At 48.9% G+C, this 17,255-nt stretch overlaps 1 protein-coding gene and 1 long non-coding RNA gene across 6 annotated transcripts in view; one reads left to right on the top strand and one right to left on the bottom strand.

Moving 5' to 3' along the window:
* LOC133235309 (uncharacterized) overlaps nt 1-1,586 on the bottom strand; it is a 48,114-nt gene extending 46,528 nt beyond the window's left edge. Inside the window, exon 1 of the long non-coding RNA XR_009732529.1 lies at nt 1,200-1,586. This is a non-coding gene — a long non-coding RNA (uncharacterized LOC133235309). The remainder of the gene's footprint in view (nt 1-1,199) is intronic.
* A 50-nt stretch (nt 1,587-1,636) lies between these two features.
* IL17RB (interleukin 17 receptor B) lies at nt 1,637-17,055 on the top strand. Of its 5 annotated transcripts, none has more exons than XM_061396650.1 (11): nt 1,639-1,749; nt 3,495-3,519; nt 4,198-4,338; nt 6,051-6,178; nt 6,796-6,922; nt 8,736-8,783; nt 10,214-10,356; nt 10,730-10,792; nt 11,967-12,066; nt 13,180-13,278; nt 16,038-17,055. In XM_061396650.1, exons 1-11 carry the CDS (start codon nt 1,648-1,650, stop codon nt 16,595-16,597), a joined length of 1,536 nt encoding a protein of 511 aa, XP_061252634.1. In that variant the 5' UTR covers nt 1,639-1,647; the 3' UTR covers nt 16,598-17,055. The 5 variants fall into 5 exon arrangements, with proteins under 5 accessions (XP_061252635.1, XP_061252637.1, XP_061252634.1 ...); XM_061396649.1 differs by having other exon boundaries at nt 1,640-1,749; nt 10,727-10,792; XM_061396651.1 differs by lacking the exon at nt 13,180-13,278 and having other exon boundaries at nt 1,637-1,749; nt 10,727-10,792.
* The last annotated feature ends 200 nt before the right edge of the window (nt 17,056-17,255 follow it).

The following is a 17,255-nucleotide window of genomic DNA, read 5'->3' as shown; positions in this document are numbered from 1 at the left end:
GCAGGAAGATGAGACTGCATCTGCACTTCCATGGCAGAAGTGGGGAGCCCACGTGCCCTCGAACATACTCTCACCGCCCACGTTCTCAGTCCGAGGGCACCTGTTAGCTGGCACCTTTGCATGCCAGCACGGGCATCCTGCACACGTTGGCTCAAGAATACAGACAACTATTAGAGCTGCAAGTGATCTCTGGGACTACAGGGCTAGGGCTCAAAGCAACTCAGAGACGTTAAGCAAGGGGCCGCGGGTGACCCAGCCCCAGGCATGGGTGAGGCAATACCCTCACCTGAGCCACTCACCTTGATGAGGAACCAGACCAACCCTCAGGAAAACATCGCCTGCATCTCACATATGTGCATGCCAGAATCCCCAGCCAACCTTGAGACTGGGGCCTGCTCCATGCTGGCCAAAATTTGAATCAGGCAGCTGGGCCAGGACTGGTACACAGGACCTCAGCAAAACAACTGCTTGACTAAGTCAACTTTTCACCAGCTGACAACTCCATGCCTCCCTAGGCCTTGGTCTCCCATCTAAAGAGTGGAGCTAACTCAGCCTAGAAGTTTAAGGGACCTTGAGTTGGTCACCCTCCCCCTCCTCTGCAAACCCAGGCGCCTAAAGCGGAAGAGTTTCAAACACTTTGATTCACTGTTAGCCCAGCTGATTTTCATTAACCTTTCCCCAAACCCACTATGTCTCTCAAAGAATGGGTCTGGTCCATCTGCGCAGAATTAACCAGCGAGATCAAGTTAAATGCAATTCCCAGACCCTACTTGGTTCTGAGCAGCTAGGTCGGCTCTCTGAGGCCGCATTTAATTTGCAAAATTTGCTTAGAAATCCCGAGCTCCCTGAAACTCAAGAACTCGCCTCCAAACCCAAAGGGTGAAGACTTTCTTCTTCGGAGACCCAACTGTTAGCATCAGGTCTCATTTTGTGGAAAGATACATTGACCAGAAAACCAGCGATAGGGACGGTTTCTACTACACAAATTACACACAACTTAAATTTCTGCGAGTAACTCAGTGCGACTCTGCTGTTCCCGTCCCACACGTTTTGTTTCCCGGGGGTGGGGGTGGGGGGGGGGTGGCCAACCTCGGCGTCCAGCCTGGGTTCTCCAGACCCACTCGACCTCCCGGCCCGACCCGGCCGCGGGCTCCGGAGTGCGGCCACGGCCCCGGGTCGAGCGCCTCCCCACTACTCACCGTGGGCAGGTCGGTCCGAGTGCCGGGACGGTCGGCGGCGGAGTCGGAGGAGCTGGCGCCGGCGGCCCGGCCCAGCCCCGCTACACTTTAACCGGCAGCGCCCGCGCTCCGCGCGCCCCGGGCGGCCAGGAGGGGCACCGCGGGCGTCTCGGACCAGACCTGCTCCCGGCGGCGAGCGGGCGCCAGGCGGGCCTGCCGGGTGGGGCGGGCGGCTCGTGCGCGCACTCGCGCACCTGGCTCACCGCACGCACCGGTGCGCTGGGCCGGCGCGTGCGTGGCTGCCCGGGAGACGCTCGGACCCGGGCATTGATCCCGCGCGACCCCTGCAGGCCGGGCACTACATTCCCCACCCTGGGAGGGCGCCAGAGGGCCGCCCCTACCCGGGCGGTGCTGGGGGAGGCGGAGCCCGGAGGTGTGGCCCCGGGCGCCTGGATAAGAGCGCGGCCCGATGCCATCCGGACCCCGCGCGGTGGCGGGCGGTGGCCCCGCGATGTCGCTAGTACTGCTGAGCCTGGCCGCGCTGTGCTGTGGGGCCGTGCCTCCGGAGCCGGTAAGCACCCCCCGTCCGCTCCCCTCTCCCGCGTTCCGGTCCCTCAAACCCGGACCCAAAGGCGTCCCAACCCATCAGCTCATGCTCCTCCGAGGCGTTCGCAGAGGGCCGTCTGAAGCCGGGATCGGGCGTCGGACTGCTTAAGTCTGGGGCGAGGGAATCAGACGGGTTCGGATGTCACCATGCGTTCTGGATCCAGCCATCTATGCTCAATAAGCCTCGTGTCCTCATCTGTCTAACTGAAGGGTCATATCCCTCACTCACCAGGATTTAGTGAAGGACAGCTAAAATAGGGGCCGTAAAATAGCAGCAAAGAGCCTAGCACTTAGTAGGCGTTCACTGTTGTTATTGCCTGGGGTCGCAAGAGCTGCTTCTACATTCCAGTCGCCTTTTTTGCCGTGTTCTTTTTGCTATCCTGGGGCCCTTGTCCCCAGAGCTAAGCCCCTGAACTCTGCAGCTTTCCCTTCTTCCCTTGCCTTAAAGGACTGAGGGACTTTTCTGGGTCTTCAAACAAAACCTCATTTGCAAAATAGCGTTTGAAGCTATATTGCTGCCCTTAAGCATAGCATGCAGCATAAAAGCGTGATGTCATTTGCTGATGGAAAGGCATACCCTGCCTTGATGTCTTCAGCTCCTCTCCTTGTCCTGTCTCAGTTCAGAGCCCACCCCCTCACTCCACCGCACCCCTACCTTTCCCCTAGAGGAAGAATTCATTGCTTTTGCAGTACCTGCTACTAGGCCTGTAGCTTGAACTCTGTACAAAGCTTAGAGCTGTGGCTTTGCTTCTTTCTAAAATTTATCTCAGCAGCCCCTTGACAAGAACTTAGCTCCCAGTATCACCATGGTGGCTTGTTTAAAAAACTGTCTGGTGACATCCCTTGGAGTTCAGCTTTAAAAAGACAAAGATGAGCGACTGACAGTTCCACCCAACTCATATTACTCAAATCAACAAAGTCTTGCCTTCTGTCTTCATGGTGTTGAGAAATGTTGAGGCTGCAAGGGCTCAAATTCCAGAGCCGGTGGACTTAACCACACTGTGTCATCTGTGTCACGGGAACTTGCTGCTTCCTTTTAGGTCTTGAATTTTATTCCCAAACCAAAGGACTAATTACTTTTTTTAATAAAAAGACATGAGCAGTTAATCCAAAGGATTTAATATTGGCCTTTCTTAGATACTGATGATATTCTTTATAAGTTCTTTTTAAAAGATAACATGATGAAATCATAGTTGCTTTATGATTTGGTAAATAGTTCGAGTGAGTCCTTTTATATCAGAAGGGGAATTTTTTTAAAGAACCTTGGAAAGGTACCATGGACTGCATTCTTCTGCTCTTCTTGGCACAGCCTGTCTTTAACCTGGGGAAACTCAATAAATATTCTAGACTGTCCTAGAAGGCTACAGTTAGTGTGAAGGGGCCTCTGTGATGGTCCAGAGTTATCCCCTGCTTGTGGCAGGGAAGGCTGAGCTGCAGAGAGGGGTGTAAACCCACCTTTGATCTTTAAGGGAGATGATGGCCAGGCTTGACGTTCAAGTAAATGGTGGTTAATCTATGGCCCATCATAGCCTATCATAGGGCTGCTTAATGTCTCCCAAATTGTGAGGTGGGACCAGATCAGCCTTTCTTTGAACATGCACCACTTGTATATGCATTTAAGGGAAAAGATGGTGTTTTGTCTAATTTGGCAAATGAAGTCTTGTGGTTTGCTGGTATTTACATGGCACTCAGTTTCTTTCTCTCTTGCAGACAATTCAGTGTGGCTCTGAACCCGGTAGGTGCGCTAGAAACAGGGCTTTACGTCAGAAGTACAGTTGGACTTTCAGGGGACCTGAATCCCGGCAGTAGGTCATCGAAGACCAGGCGCGGGTGAAGCCTCCATCTGCCCAAGGCAGAGCTCCCAGGGTTTCGGGTGGGCTGGTCTCCTGGCTGGAAAGAGGCACAGGAGATCAAGTGCCATGGGAGGGACGTCATTTACACTTGGGAACAGGAAGCAAATGTTTTAGAGAAGAAGGAGTGTTGGAGATGGTAGCATTTAAAGAATGGGTGTGTTTCTGCCCAAGAAATGTGGATGGACAGAGTGAGCTGGAGAAGAGATGGTACTGACAGAGACTAAGGGGTAGGAAGGGGGAGTCATGGGGGTAAGCTGGCTGGAGTCCAGGCTGAGGTGTGGGGGTGGGCAGAAGCGATTCTAATAAACATGTCGAATAAATTAGATACATACATATGTATGAAGGGACCCAGAGTGGGCACATGTGCCCTGTAGGTTGGGCCTAGGAGGTTCAGCATCACCTTGGCTGCACATCAGCCAGCACTGAGAAATGTCTGGCCTGCCTTAGCTGAAAGAAGAGATGAGTTGTGAGTGAGGGGTGGTCACAGTGGGTCATGTAGAGCAAGTGGCATTGGACTGGGCTGGGGAAAGGGTGTCATGGGAAGTTTTGCCTTCTCCCAGGACCGTCTCCAGAATGGATGGTCCGACACACCCTGACCCCAGGAGACCTGAGGGACCTCCGAGTGGAAACTATTAAAAGCAATGTTGACCTGGAGGACTCTCCAATTTTGATGAACATAAGCTGGATCCTCCGGGCAGATGGTAAGTCTGCATCCATCAACAGTAAGGCCCGACATGTCTACTAAAGCAGAAATGGGCAGACTCTGTGGCCCGTGACGTCCCTTCCCGGCATACCCAGCAGAACGCATACACGCGTGCCGCAGATCCACCATACATGCCATGCATGCACCACAGCCACGGACGAGAATGCGCACAGTAGCAGTATTCACAACAGCCAAAAACAAAATGCCTTCAATGCCTGACCGCAGACTTAGATTCACAAAACGGAGTCCAGTATATCAATTAGCATGAATGATTTATAACGATGTGTGGATGACTCTCACAAGCAAAAGAAGCCAGATTCGGGCGTTCATACTTACACCTCTAGACGCAGGCCTGCGGTCCTACCCACCAGATGATTCCACTAACGGAAAGTGCAAAACAGGCAAAACTACTCTATGTAGTCAGAAGTCAGGACAGAGGCTATTCTTGGGTAAAAGTTGCTCAGTTATGTCTGATTATTGGTGACCCTATGCACTCATTGTAGCCTGCCAGGCTACTCTGTCCATGAGAGCCTCAGGCAAGAATGCTGGAATGAGTAGCCATTCCCTTCTCCAGGGGATCTTCCAAACCCAGGGATTGAACTCAGGTCTCCTGCATTGCAGGTGGATTCTTTACCATCTGAACCACCAGAGAAGCCCATTCTTGGGTGGGGAGTGACTGAAAGGAGGCCTGAGGGGCACTCCTGGGGTGTTCCTTGACCTGGGTACTAGCTGCACAAGTGCGAAAAGTCATCAGGTGGTGTGCTGGTGTTGGTGTGCTTTTTTACATGTTACACTGCTCTTCATGGAAGGAAGCGGGATAGGGCCAGAGATGATCTTGCAGGTTTAGGAAAACATTCTCTTGGGTAGATAACTTTTCCATCTCCCAAAGGACATCATGGAAGTCCTAGCATTTCTCTGAGGCACTTTGGATGAACCAATACTGGGGGCCTAAAGCTCATGTCTGTAGAGTCCCCTCACTAAATTCCATATGGTCATAGTCTGGGAGTGCCAAGCACGGGGAAGTGAGCGAGCTCCAGTTCCTGCTCAGTCAGGTTCTCAGGGGCCAGGGGGAGGCAGACAGACTGTCAGGGGAATCCTGGAGGGACCTGTACTTCATCTTCGGTGGGGCTGAGGGGAGAGGAGGAGGAGCGGGCCCTGGTGAGACCACAGTAAATTAGATGGCATTTGGCTTCATCCCTGGCACAGAGTGAGCTCCTGTGTTTGTTAGCTGTCATTGTAGATGGTGGTGCATGAGTTGGGCCTTGAAGGAGAAAGAGTTGGTGAGGCCAAGAACAGGAGGAAAAGGCATTGCAGGGATGGATCAGCAAGGATAAAGGTACGGACAGAACAGGCTTGGCTGCTGAGGACACTGAGAGGCCTCTGCTCCACACAGCACACCTGTCCCTCTTAACAGAGGTCCAGGATAGTGTAAAGGTAGCCTCCTCTTTGCAGGTGCCTGTGAAATTCAGGCTCACCTATGAGGAGGAAAGGCTTTGGAATCTGAATCCATATGGTCCCTATGACCTTTGTAAGCTATGGCACAGCTCCCTGCAATTCCCTGCCTCGCTTACCCCTTCTGTAAACCGGGAACAATCATAGTGCCTACCTCTGAGAGCCACGGTGAATGTGAAGGCAGGTAGGCTGTCTAGCATCAAATCAGCTACAGAGGAAGCACTAAATACACAACTGCCCTCTTACCCACCTTGGCAGCCAGCATCCGCTTGTTGAAGGCCACCAAGATCTGCGTGATGGGCAAAAGCCACTTCCAGTCCTACAGCTGCATCAGGTGCAATTACACTCAGGCCTTCCAGACTCAGACCAGACCCTCTGGTGGCAAAGTAAGCACTTGGAGACACTTGGGAGGGCTGTCACTAATCTGGGTCTTTTGTTGGGGGTGTGGATTTGTATTCACATACAGGCTGCTGACAGCTACAACCTGGAACCTAAATGTTTGGGTTCAAATCCCACTTGGGGCCATTTCTCTGCTGTGTGCCTTGGGCAAGTTAGCATCCCTGGGCCTCAATTTCCCCATCAGCAAAGTGAGGGAAGTGTTAGTCGCTCAGTCATGTCCAACTCTGTGACTCTATGGACTGTAGCCCGCCAGGCTCCTCTGTTCATGGAATTCTCCAGGCAAGAATACTGGAGTGGGTTGCCATTTCTTTTTCTAGGGGATCTTCCTGACCCAGGGATTGAACCCAGGTCTCCCACATTGTGGGCAAATTCTTTACCGTTTGAGCCAGCAGGGGGGGCCCAAGTGAGGGAAACTGACCCTAAATTATATCCTGGCTCTAGAATTTTACACTTCTCTGATTCTGTGGGTTACACTGGCAAACTGTGTGGGGTCAATTTCCTTAGTAGACATTGGCTAGAGACATAAGTTTTAGCAGTGGGTTAAGGAATGAAATTATAGATGAAAAGGACGTGGCAAGTCAAGGGTTCCCGCTTTGCTTTGCAGTGGACGTTTTCCTACACTGGTTTTCCTGTCGAGCTGAACACAGTCTATTTCATTGGGGCCCATAACATCCCCAATGCAAATATGAATGAGGACGGTCCCTCCATGGCTGTGAACTTCACCTCCCCAGGTACACATCCTCACTCCTGTCTTATCCTCTGTCTTGCTGGGACACCTGATCTGGTATGTGGTTTGGTAGAGACAGGCCAGGTCCCCTGGATGAGATGTTTGGCCTTGCTGAGTCTCGGTTTCCTCATGTGTACTAGGGATACAGCAACTGCGTCACTCACAAGGAGAGGACTGAGTCAGGTGAAACGGAGGGGAAAACCCATTCCTGTGCATTGGGCACTGACTGAGCACTTGACACCCATCATCTCACTCGGGCTGTCAAAACCCCCAAGGCTGGGACAGCCCTGATTTACAGATAAAAGAAACTGGGAGCTTAAGGAAGTTGCCCTGGTTACACACACAGCGCAGTGAAGCTGCTGGTCAAACTCTGGTCCTTCTTGACTGATGCACATCTGCCATTCTCTGCGGTCGACGCAAAACGCTTGTTCCAGTCTCAGCTTCTGGGCAGGATGTGTAGTTTGACCATGTGTGGCTGGTCTCTGAGGATGTACAGACTCCAGTGGGTCTGCCTCCTGAGCTGGGAGGAGAGGCCGATGGCACTGAGGTGAGCACTGGTTCTTTCCCTTGCTCTATGACACACGCTCAGCCCTCTGGTGTCACACCTGCACGATCACACATGGGGTCAGTGCGAGGATGAGACGAGGTCTCCAGTGAGGAGGGCCCAGCAAGGTGCCTGGCCCCAGCAGCTCCCACATCACTCCGGCTCGGGCTGGGTCATCTGTTCTGTCCCCACGCCTGTCCCTGTGCCAGCTGTGCCACTGAAGCCAAATGGGGGCAATTTCCAATCTGTTTGCATTCCTTGGTTCTGGTCTAGTGTATTCTCAGCATCACATCATTTACTACACAGTAGTTCCCAGGTTTCTTGGTGAGACCAGATCTCATTTTAAAAATATTTTGGAATACTTTTATAGAAAAGTTGCAAAGCTAGTACAAAGAGTTCCCATATAGTGCTCACCCAGTTTCTTACTGTTGATAAAGGCTTTTCTTTTACATAGGATATGTTACCACAATCTATCAGTCAAAACTAAGAGTCCAGCACTGGTATTTCTATGAACTAAAGTCCAGACTTTATTTGGATTTCATCTGCGTTTCCACTAATGTTGTCTTTCTGTCCCAGTGGCATTTAGTCCCCGGTGTCTTCTTCATCTCATCTGGTCTCTTAGTGTTTCCGTGTTTCACGACCATGGGTCTTGAGGAGTGATGGCCATGCCTCCTGCAGGATGTCCCCCCAATCTGGGCTTGTCAGGTGTTTGTCTCATGATCAGACTGGGGATATAGGAGTTTGATGAGAATTCTACAGGTGAAGCACTCTTCCTGTGGCGCCTGTGGGGCGGGTGACATGCACAGGACGTCATGGGTGATGCTCACCTGTGTCACTGTTGAGTGGTGTCTTGCCAGGTTTCTTTCGCTTCCCCAGCTCTAGTTTTTGGAAACAAATCACTAAGTCTACCCCACCCTGGGGCGGAGGAGCACAGAGTAGGATTAAGCTCCACCTCTTGGAAGGGGCAGTATCTACACGTAATACTGAACCTCATTTTTCAAGAATGGCTGGTTTCGAGGTCTTCTCTTGGGGATCACAGATAGCATTCTGATAAAGGCTGTATTCAAATTAGATTCTGGTTACCACTTCACAGGTAGATAGTCTTCTGTTTAACAGTATGTTAGCATCTTATTTCCATCTGCTATCTGCCCTCATCGGAAATGTTCTGGCAATTCATTACAGGTGTGTAAGCATGTGTTGTGTGCACACGTGTTGGCACTGGGGTGGAGCAGGGTTACTTTTTTCTAAAATGTGAAAACTTTCAAATTTCCAGGGTGCCTGGACCATGTAATGAAATATAAAAAAAAATGCATCGAGGCAGGTAAGTAAATTCAGCATTTGCTTTTGTTATGAGAAGAAATCCATAGCTCGAGCCAGCACAGCTCAGTCAGACTTTTTACGATGAAGGAACTGAGGCCTAGAGTAGGTCTGTTATGTATCCAAACTGCTCAGTGAAGGCTGATCCCCAACCTGACAAACTCTTGGTAGGTTTATGCGGTGAGCAAGTCACAGGAAAAACACCCCATTCCCTTGATTAAAGTAACATTTTAGCCCCAAACAAAGGCCCTCTCTGCCTGGATGGGACTCCATTAAAGTCCTCCGCCCGCTCAGACACCAGCACCACTGAGCTGTGGCCACAGGGACCTACCTGGATTCGCAAACATTCAAGGTGGCAGCATTAGCTAAAGTAATGGCCTAGAAGCATGCTCCCAACCTGTGACCTCACAGGGGTCACAGCTCACAGGCAGCCTGTTAGAAACTGCCCCTACCCTCTGATTTTTGAAATAAGCCCCTTCAGGTTAATCAGTCCCAGCCATCCAATTTCCAAGGTGTTTACAAGGATTTCTGTGCATTTCTGGGTAATGATAGTCTTAGGGTGCTAATGAGGCTAATGGTTTGGAGGCACCAGCCCCTGTCTTTTAGGCAGCCCCGCCCCACAGGCGTCCTTGTGAACCCCAGCAGGCCGAGCATGTGTCTCCTGCTGATGGTGGACTTGGAGCTTGCACCTCCTTGTAGCCCCCTGCCGGCATCTGGAGCAGCAGACCCTTTGGGGTGTAGGGGGCCCGAGGGCCTTGAATCAGTCCTGGGACCCAACCCCTAAAGACAGTAAGATAGTTGGGAGTGAGGGCTTGAAATGGCCTCCTGGGTGGGGAAAATAATGCATGCTCTTCTATATCATGTTCCTGGAAATGAACCAAGTGCTGATTTGCAAGGCACATGATTGAAACAACTGGCTTTTCTCACAGAGTAGACCTGTCAGGGTATTCTGTTAAGCCGTGAGGCACTTCCTTATTTCCTGACGTTCGGTTAAGCTGGGGCAGAGCAGGCTGATGGATGGAGTTCTGGAATCCAGAGTATTCTAGCTCTAGCTGAATTCACTCGCTCTATAAACTCAGACATGTCTCCTAAGCTGTGGCTCTTGCTCCCCATCCCGGAAAGGGAGAAATCCTGACCCCCAGCCCTTCACTCCAAATGGATGCCGAGAGTAGAAGAGAGCAGTAGAACCCGGCCTGTGCCTCCCATCACCGTCAGCCCAGGGAAGCTGTTTTCAGCAAAGCAGTGACGTGGGGTCACTAAACTTTCTTGGGCAGCAGGTTACTCTGAGATGATAAATAAAAGACACGCTGTGTAGTAGCTTGTATCTCGTGGAGGTGTGCCTCAGAACAGACATCTGTTTTGGTCAAGCCCTTTCAGGGACTTAACTGAGGGCTCAGTTTGCAGCTCCATCCTTGTGATTCTCCTGACTCACAGGAAGTCTGTGGAAGCCAAACATCACCGCTTGCAAGAGGAGCGCGAACACGGTGGAAGTGAATTTTACCACCAGTCCCCTTGGAGACAGATACATGGCGCTCATCCAAAGTACCAACGTGATTGGGACTTCCTACGTGTCAGAGGTGCTTTCTTCCCCTCATGTCCTCAAGACCAGTCCTGTCCTCCACCCCCAGCTCTCCTTCCCTTGGGGAACTTCCCTGGACAGACTCTTTTGAGAGAGCAACAGGCAGGACTGACTGATATACAAACGTGCTGGGCTATTTTGATTAATTAAAAAAAACAAAACCAAGCCCCCTGGGGGCATCTCTGGAAACATCCCTGTGAACCTAAAACCCACCAAAGGTAGAGGTCTCAGAAGTACAGAGTGCATCTGGCTCACGCAAATTAACGAGTTCCAGTCAGTCTGGGAAGAGCAGTGGCTTCACTGGCAGTCTTTAACCTACTCCCTCCTATGCTCCTAATTCTTGATTTTGTCTCACTCACCTGCACCAGAAGGAACTAACTCGAACTTCCGTGGTGGTTCATGTGACTGGGGAGAGTGAAGGTGCTGTGGTCCAGGTAAAGCTGAACAAGATGCTCTGGCGGGGACAGAACGGGGCTCACTGACCCACTGCACCGCCACTCGCTGCTTTTGAGCGGTCCGTTCTGGTTGGAGCAGATGCGTTCTCTCCTCGGCTCGCTTCTGCCAGCAGCCTCTCTGCCATTATGTGATGTTGATGGGGAATCCATGAGGTCAGGAAGGTGAACTTATTGTTAAGGTCCCTTTGGCTTCTGTGAGTGGCTGATGACTTTCCAATGTGTTTTTATTCCCATTTGCTGTCACAGAGCCACAAAGGAATTCTGAGACAGGAATACCATTTTGTTATCCCAAGCCTCCATTTCCACTGCAAAATGAAGTAAAATTCCTGATCGGTTTATGAACTTTGAAGGGCAACTCTGTCCTCTTGGGGCCCGTGATTAGTCCACTGGAGAACGGAAGTCAGACCAGCAGATGCTCTCAGGGCTCTTTCTGCTCCGAGTTCATGTTATTGAGGGTCCCACTGGAACAGAGCCACACCCAAGATATAAGACTCTTTTGTTCTTCATTCCTGGGGACATAAAGGCAGCACTCAGACATGCCCAGGGGAGCAGATACCCATCAGCATGTTAGAACTGCACCTCTTTTCTAAGGAACCAGACTCTCCTAGTCCCAAGGGACTTAAAAGTGCTGATTAGGTCAAGAGGCGTCCCACTGCCCTATTTTTTGAGGACATATTTATGTATTAGGATGCAACCTAACCCTTTTAGATAAGGAAACTAACCTCTTAGTGGGCATCCCGTGTGGCTCAGTGGTAAAGAATTTGCCTGCCAATGCAAAAGATGCGGGTTTGATTCGAGTCGGGAAGATTCCCTGGAGAAGGAAGTGGCAACCCACTCCAGTATTCTTGTCGGGGAAATCCCATGGATAGAGCAGCTTGGTGGGCTACATACAGTTCATGGGGTTGCAGTCGGACACAACTGAACATGCAAAACCTCTCAGCAACATGTACAAAGTTTAGATCCATAACCCAGGAGTTGTAGGTGTCTGGTCTTAGGTCACTGGTCTGGATTTTAGGGCTTTATAACAGAAGTATGACCAAGGGGAAAAAAAACGCCTTACTACAATGCCAGAGAGGGGTTGAAGCTAGGAAAAAAGGGATGAGAAGTTCTGGTGAAAAGTAGGAATAATGCTAAGCCCCTTGCTTCTCCTTAGCTGACTCCATATTTCCATACATGTGGCAACGACTGCATCCGACAAAGAGGAACCGTGGTGCAGTGCCCACAAACGGGAGTCTCTTCTCCTCAGGATCATGGTAGGTGCCCAGCACAGAGCCTCAGGACAGGAAGGACCCCAGCCCTACCCCATTCAGAATGCAACAGGCTGGGGGTGTGGGGGTAGAGTGAGAGAGGGTCCTGGCCTGTGGGTGCTGAACAGGGTGCAGGGAAAGATAGCGGTTCTGTGCCCAACAGCTACAATAGGAATAGGAATGAGGCTTCATTTATGAGATCAAGATCCTGACCAAGCAGGACATACAGAAGAAGGGAAAGAAAAAAAATCAGTGGTGCAAAATAGATGTTCAGAACACCCCAAGGGTCTGCTGAAAAACGTCAGTGGTGTAAAAGGACTGAGTGTATGAAGGAACGTGCATTTCACTGCATTTTGACTTTCTTATCTGTCTCAGTAGCCCAGGGCCGGCTGTTACTGTAACTCGATGAGGCCACACAGACATTTGGATAACAAATTAGGAATAGTGGCCCCGGGGAGACACACCTCGTTGGTGCCTGAGAGCAGCCTGTTCTGGAGAATGTCTCTCTGGATTTAATGATGTTAGTTCTTTCAAATTAAATGCTTCCGGAACTAGCCCGGCATAGGGTCAAAAGTTGGAAGGTGCTGTTTTTAGATACCCAGCCTCCCGACAATCCTGCTGTGTGGGCACAGTGCCGATGGATTCCTGAGCAGTTTCACACCCTGGAGCTTAACTGACTCTCAGCATTCCTGTGACCGGGTGGCATTACCCTCACATTTGTCAGTCTGACAAAACAGCCTTTAAAGATGCCCTCTATGCATACTATGTATTATATGAAGTAACTGCACCCGGAATAACATTAATTCATCAAAGAACAACAACAACAAAAAACCTGAATGTAAACTCTGGTTACCACAGTGAAAATGTGGAGTAAAAGGCCAAAGTGATTTTGAAGGACCATTCCTAAACTCCTGGGCCCCCTCTCCTTTTTGAGCATCTAGTGGAAGACCTGGACACTCTATAAAAAAAAAAACAAACCGATCTGCAGAGATCTACTGACTGTTGGCTTTGAAGGAACCCAAACTTGTCTACAAAGCGTCAAATAAAAATTTTAGTCTTCAAATAAGAGAAAAATCTGGTTGTGTGCTGCTTAAGATAAATAAGTTCTGTTCTCCCCAGACAGAAGTGTGCTGGGTGGCTGGCTGCCTCTCCTCCTGTCCGCTCTGCTTGTGGCTACATGGGTGCTGGTGGCTGGCATCTATCTGATCTGGAGGCACGGTAAGGGTTATAATTCAGCTCTTTAAAGAATGACGCTGATTTTTTCTTTTAAAGGAGCTTCCTCCAGAGGCAATCACATTTTGGCATCAGAATAGAGTCAGACCACATTTATTTAATACCTTAGAGCTCTCCTAAAGACTGATCACACCTGCAAGGGTAAAGCAAAGGTTGGGACTCAGGATTTCACTCACCTTTTTAAGTCACCTTTTTCTTTAAATCACTGAGGCACCTACCAAGACTGAAATGGTCCAAAGACAGCTAATAACAAACTGCCCCTTATTCGAGATAGCGGATCTACGCTAGTTCCTACTTTTTTAAAATAAGTTCTTCCAAGGCGTAAGAAAAACACTGTGGCAAGAATACACAGGAGAACTGTACAAAAAAGACCTTCACGACCCAGACAGGCACGATGGTGTGGTCACTCACCTAGAGCCAGACATCCTGGAGTATGAAGTCAAGTGGGCCTTAGGAAGCATACAACGAACAAAGCCGGTGGAGGTGATGGAATTCTAGCTAAGCTATTTCAAATCCTAAAAGATGATGCTGTGAAAGTGCTGCACTCAATATGCCAGCAAATTTGGAAAACTCAGCAGTGGCCACAGGACTGGAAAAGGTCAGTTTTCATTCCAATCCCAAAGAAGGGCAATGCCAAAGAATGCTCAAACTACCGCACAATTGTATTCATTTCACATGCTAGCAAAGTAATACTCTAAGTTCTCCCAGCTAGGCTTTAACAGTATATGAACCTAGAACTTCCAGATGTTTAAGCTGGATATAGAAAAGGCAGAGGAACCAGAGATCAAATTGCCGACATCCACTGGATCATAGAAAAAGCAAGAGAATTCCAGAAAAAACATCTGCTTCATTGACTATGCTAAATCCTTTGACTGTGTGTATGGATCACAACAAACTGGAAAATTCTTACAGAGATGGGAATACCAGATGACCATATCTGCCTCCTGTGAAACCTGTATGCAGGTCAAGAAGCAACAGTTAGAACTGGACATGGAACAACAGACTGGTTCCAAATTGGGAAAGGAGTACATCAAGGCTATATATTGTCACCCTGATTGTTTAACTTATATGCAGAGTACATCATGTGAAATGCCAGGCTGGATAAAGTGCAAGCTGGAATCAAGATCACTGGGAGAAATATCAATCACCTCAGATATGCAGATGACACCTTATGGCAGAAAGTGAAGAAGAACTAAAGAGCCTCTTGATGAAAATGAAAGAGAAGAGTGAAAAAGCTACCTTAAAACTCAACATTTAAAAATGAAGATCATGGCATCGGGTTCCATCACTTCATGGTAAAGAGATGGGGAAACAATGGAAACAGTGACAGACTTTCTTTTCTTGGGCTCCAAAATAAATGCTGATGGTGACTGCGGCCATGAAATTAAGATGCTTGCTCCTTGGAAGAAAAGCAGTAACAAACCTAGACAGCATATTAAAAAGCAGAGACATTACTTTGCTGACAAACGTCCGTATAGTCAAAGCTATGTTTTTTCCAATAGTCATGTAGGGATGTGAAAGTTGGGCCATAAAGAAGGGTGAGCACCAAAGAATTGATGCTTTTGAACTGTAGTGTTGGAGAAAACTCTTGAGAGTCCCTCGGACTACAAGGAGATCAAACCAGTCAATCCTAAAGAAAATAAACGCTGAATATTTACTGGAAGGACTGATGCTGAAGCTGAAGCTCCAACACTTTGGTCACCTGATGGGGACAGCTGACTCATTAGAAAAGACACTAGTGCTGGGAAAGATCGAAGGCAGGAGGAAAAGGGACGACAGAAGACGAGATGGTTGGATGGCAACACTGACTCAATCGACAGGAGTTTGAGCAAACTCCGGAAGTTGGTGATGGGCAGGGAAGCCTGGCACACTGCAGTCCATGAGGGTGGCAAAGAATTGGATACGACTGAGTGACTGAACAACAAGGATCTTGCCAACCCCAAAACACTGAACACTTGAATGAGAAATCAGATATCAGTATTGATATAAACTGCTAGGGGGAGGCCCACTGATAACCTCTGCTTTCCCCTCCCCTCCACACACAGACATGGAAATGCAGCGTTTGAGCTGTCTGTGATGTTACAGATAGAACAAGATTAATCCCGTGTTCTTTCTTAGGTAAGCAAGCCGTATCGAACTCTGACCTTAGAAATACTTCTATTAGTGGGAATTGTTTGACCTGTATCTATTCATTACAGTAGTTTCATAACTAGCTTCCATTCTGTACCATGTATAGGACAGAATTCCAGTTGACCAGCTGAAATGACCTACCACTTAACCTTATGTAACTGTAAAGAAACCCTACCACCTACAGGTAGAAGATGGAATTACTACTGAGTTGACGCAACTCAAAACAGGATGTGAAAGGGCAGAGGTCAGCTGTCCTTTTTATGTATGGCTCTGAAAATCCTACAGTTACAACCACCCACCTGAAACAGAGTACTCTGAACCTAAATAGTTTCTGTGAATTTATGTGAAAAGGGATGGGCTTGATCAAGAGAACTCAGTGACAGGGACTTAGAAAATAAATCTTTTGCAGCATCTTTAAGGTTTAAGTACTGGTATATTTCAGATCATGTGTATGAAAGGAACTTTAGGGATATTCTCCTCTCTGGCAGTAGTAACACCTCTGATGCTCAGCCAGTGTGCCCTAGCAAGGGGTCATTTATCTGCCATGGTTTCGACAGGTGTGAAAGCCTGTTACTTGCTGTGCAGAGATGACATAATGCTTCTCTCCCCCACAGAAAGGATCAAGAAGACTTCCTTCTCAACTACCACGCTACTGCCCTCCATTAAGGTTCTTGTGGTTTACCCTTCTGAAATATGCTTCCATCACACAGTTTGTTACTTCACTGAGTTTCTTCAAAACCGCTGCAGAAGTGAAGTTATCCTTGAGAAGTGGCAGAAAAAGAAAATAGCCGAGATGGGTCCCGTGCAGTGGCTTACCACTCAGAAGCAAGCAGCGGATAAGGTCATTTTCCTTCTTTCCAATGGTAACACCACGTGCGATGGTAACTGTGACGAGAAGGAGGGCGGCCCCTGTGAGAGCTCCCGAGACCTGTTCCACCTCGCTTTTAACCTCTTCTGCAGTGATCTGAGAAGCCAGGCTCATCTGCACAAATACGTGGTGGTCTACTTCAGAGAGGGTGACATCGCAGACAGCTACAGGGCACTCAGCGTCTGCCCCACGTACCGCCTCACGAAGGATGCTACAGGTTTCTGTGCAGAGCTCCTCCGTGCCAAGCAGCATGTGTCGGTGGGGAGAAGGTCACGCGCCTGTCACTACAGCTGCTGCTCCCTGTAGCCCAGCCACGAAGCAGGAGACCCTAAAGCCTTCTGACCCCTCCAATCACAGGGAAAAAAGGGTCTGTAAGCATCTGAAGTTTACCATATAGGCTACTTGCAGGGAGGATTACAGCTGAACCCTGAACAACCCAAGGGTGCTGACCCCTCTGCAGCGGAAAATCCAGGGAGAACTTCACAGTCCATCATCTGTATCCATGGCTCAACCATCTGCAGATGTGTAGTGCATTACTTACTGAAAAAAATGCACTTAAGTGTATCTGCCCAGTTCAGACTTGTACTGTTCAAGAGTCAACCATATGTATATCTGCTTGAGCAAAAGGAATAGGGAGGATTTACAACAGGATAATTTATAAAGGAATATATACACCTTAATCTAGTAATTAAATGTTATACCAATAAAATTGTTATAAATATTACCAAAGACTGTGGCATTAAAAACGGAAACTAAATTTATAACTCTAAACCTCAATTTCATATCTAAAAATCAGGAACACTGTACAACTATAGCCACAGTGATAATCAGTAATAAAGCATTTCCCACCTGAACATCCAGTCCTGAATAGGGCATGCCCTGCAGAGTAGGTAGACCTGTTTAGCTCTGTAACTAAGTTTAATTAATGAAGGCCAAAACTGAGAGTCCTCACTAGTTCAATAAC

This window comes from Bos javanicus, chromosome 22, assembly GCF_032452875.1.
Source record: "Bos javanicus breed banteng chromosome 22, ARS-OSU_banteng_1.0, whole genome shotgun sequence".
In the NCBI taxonomy this organism is placed as follows: domain Eukaryota; kingdom Metazoa; phylum Chordata; class Mammalia; order Artiodactyla; family Bovidae; genus Bos; species Bos javanicus.
The sequence above is the reverse complement of the archived record's forward strand: the minus strand, read 5'-3'. Positions and strand labels throughout refer to the sequence as shown.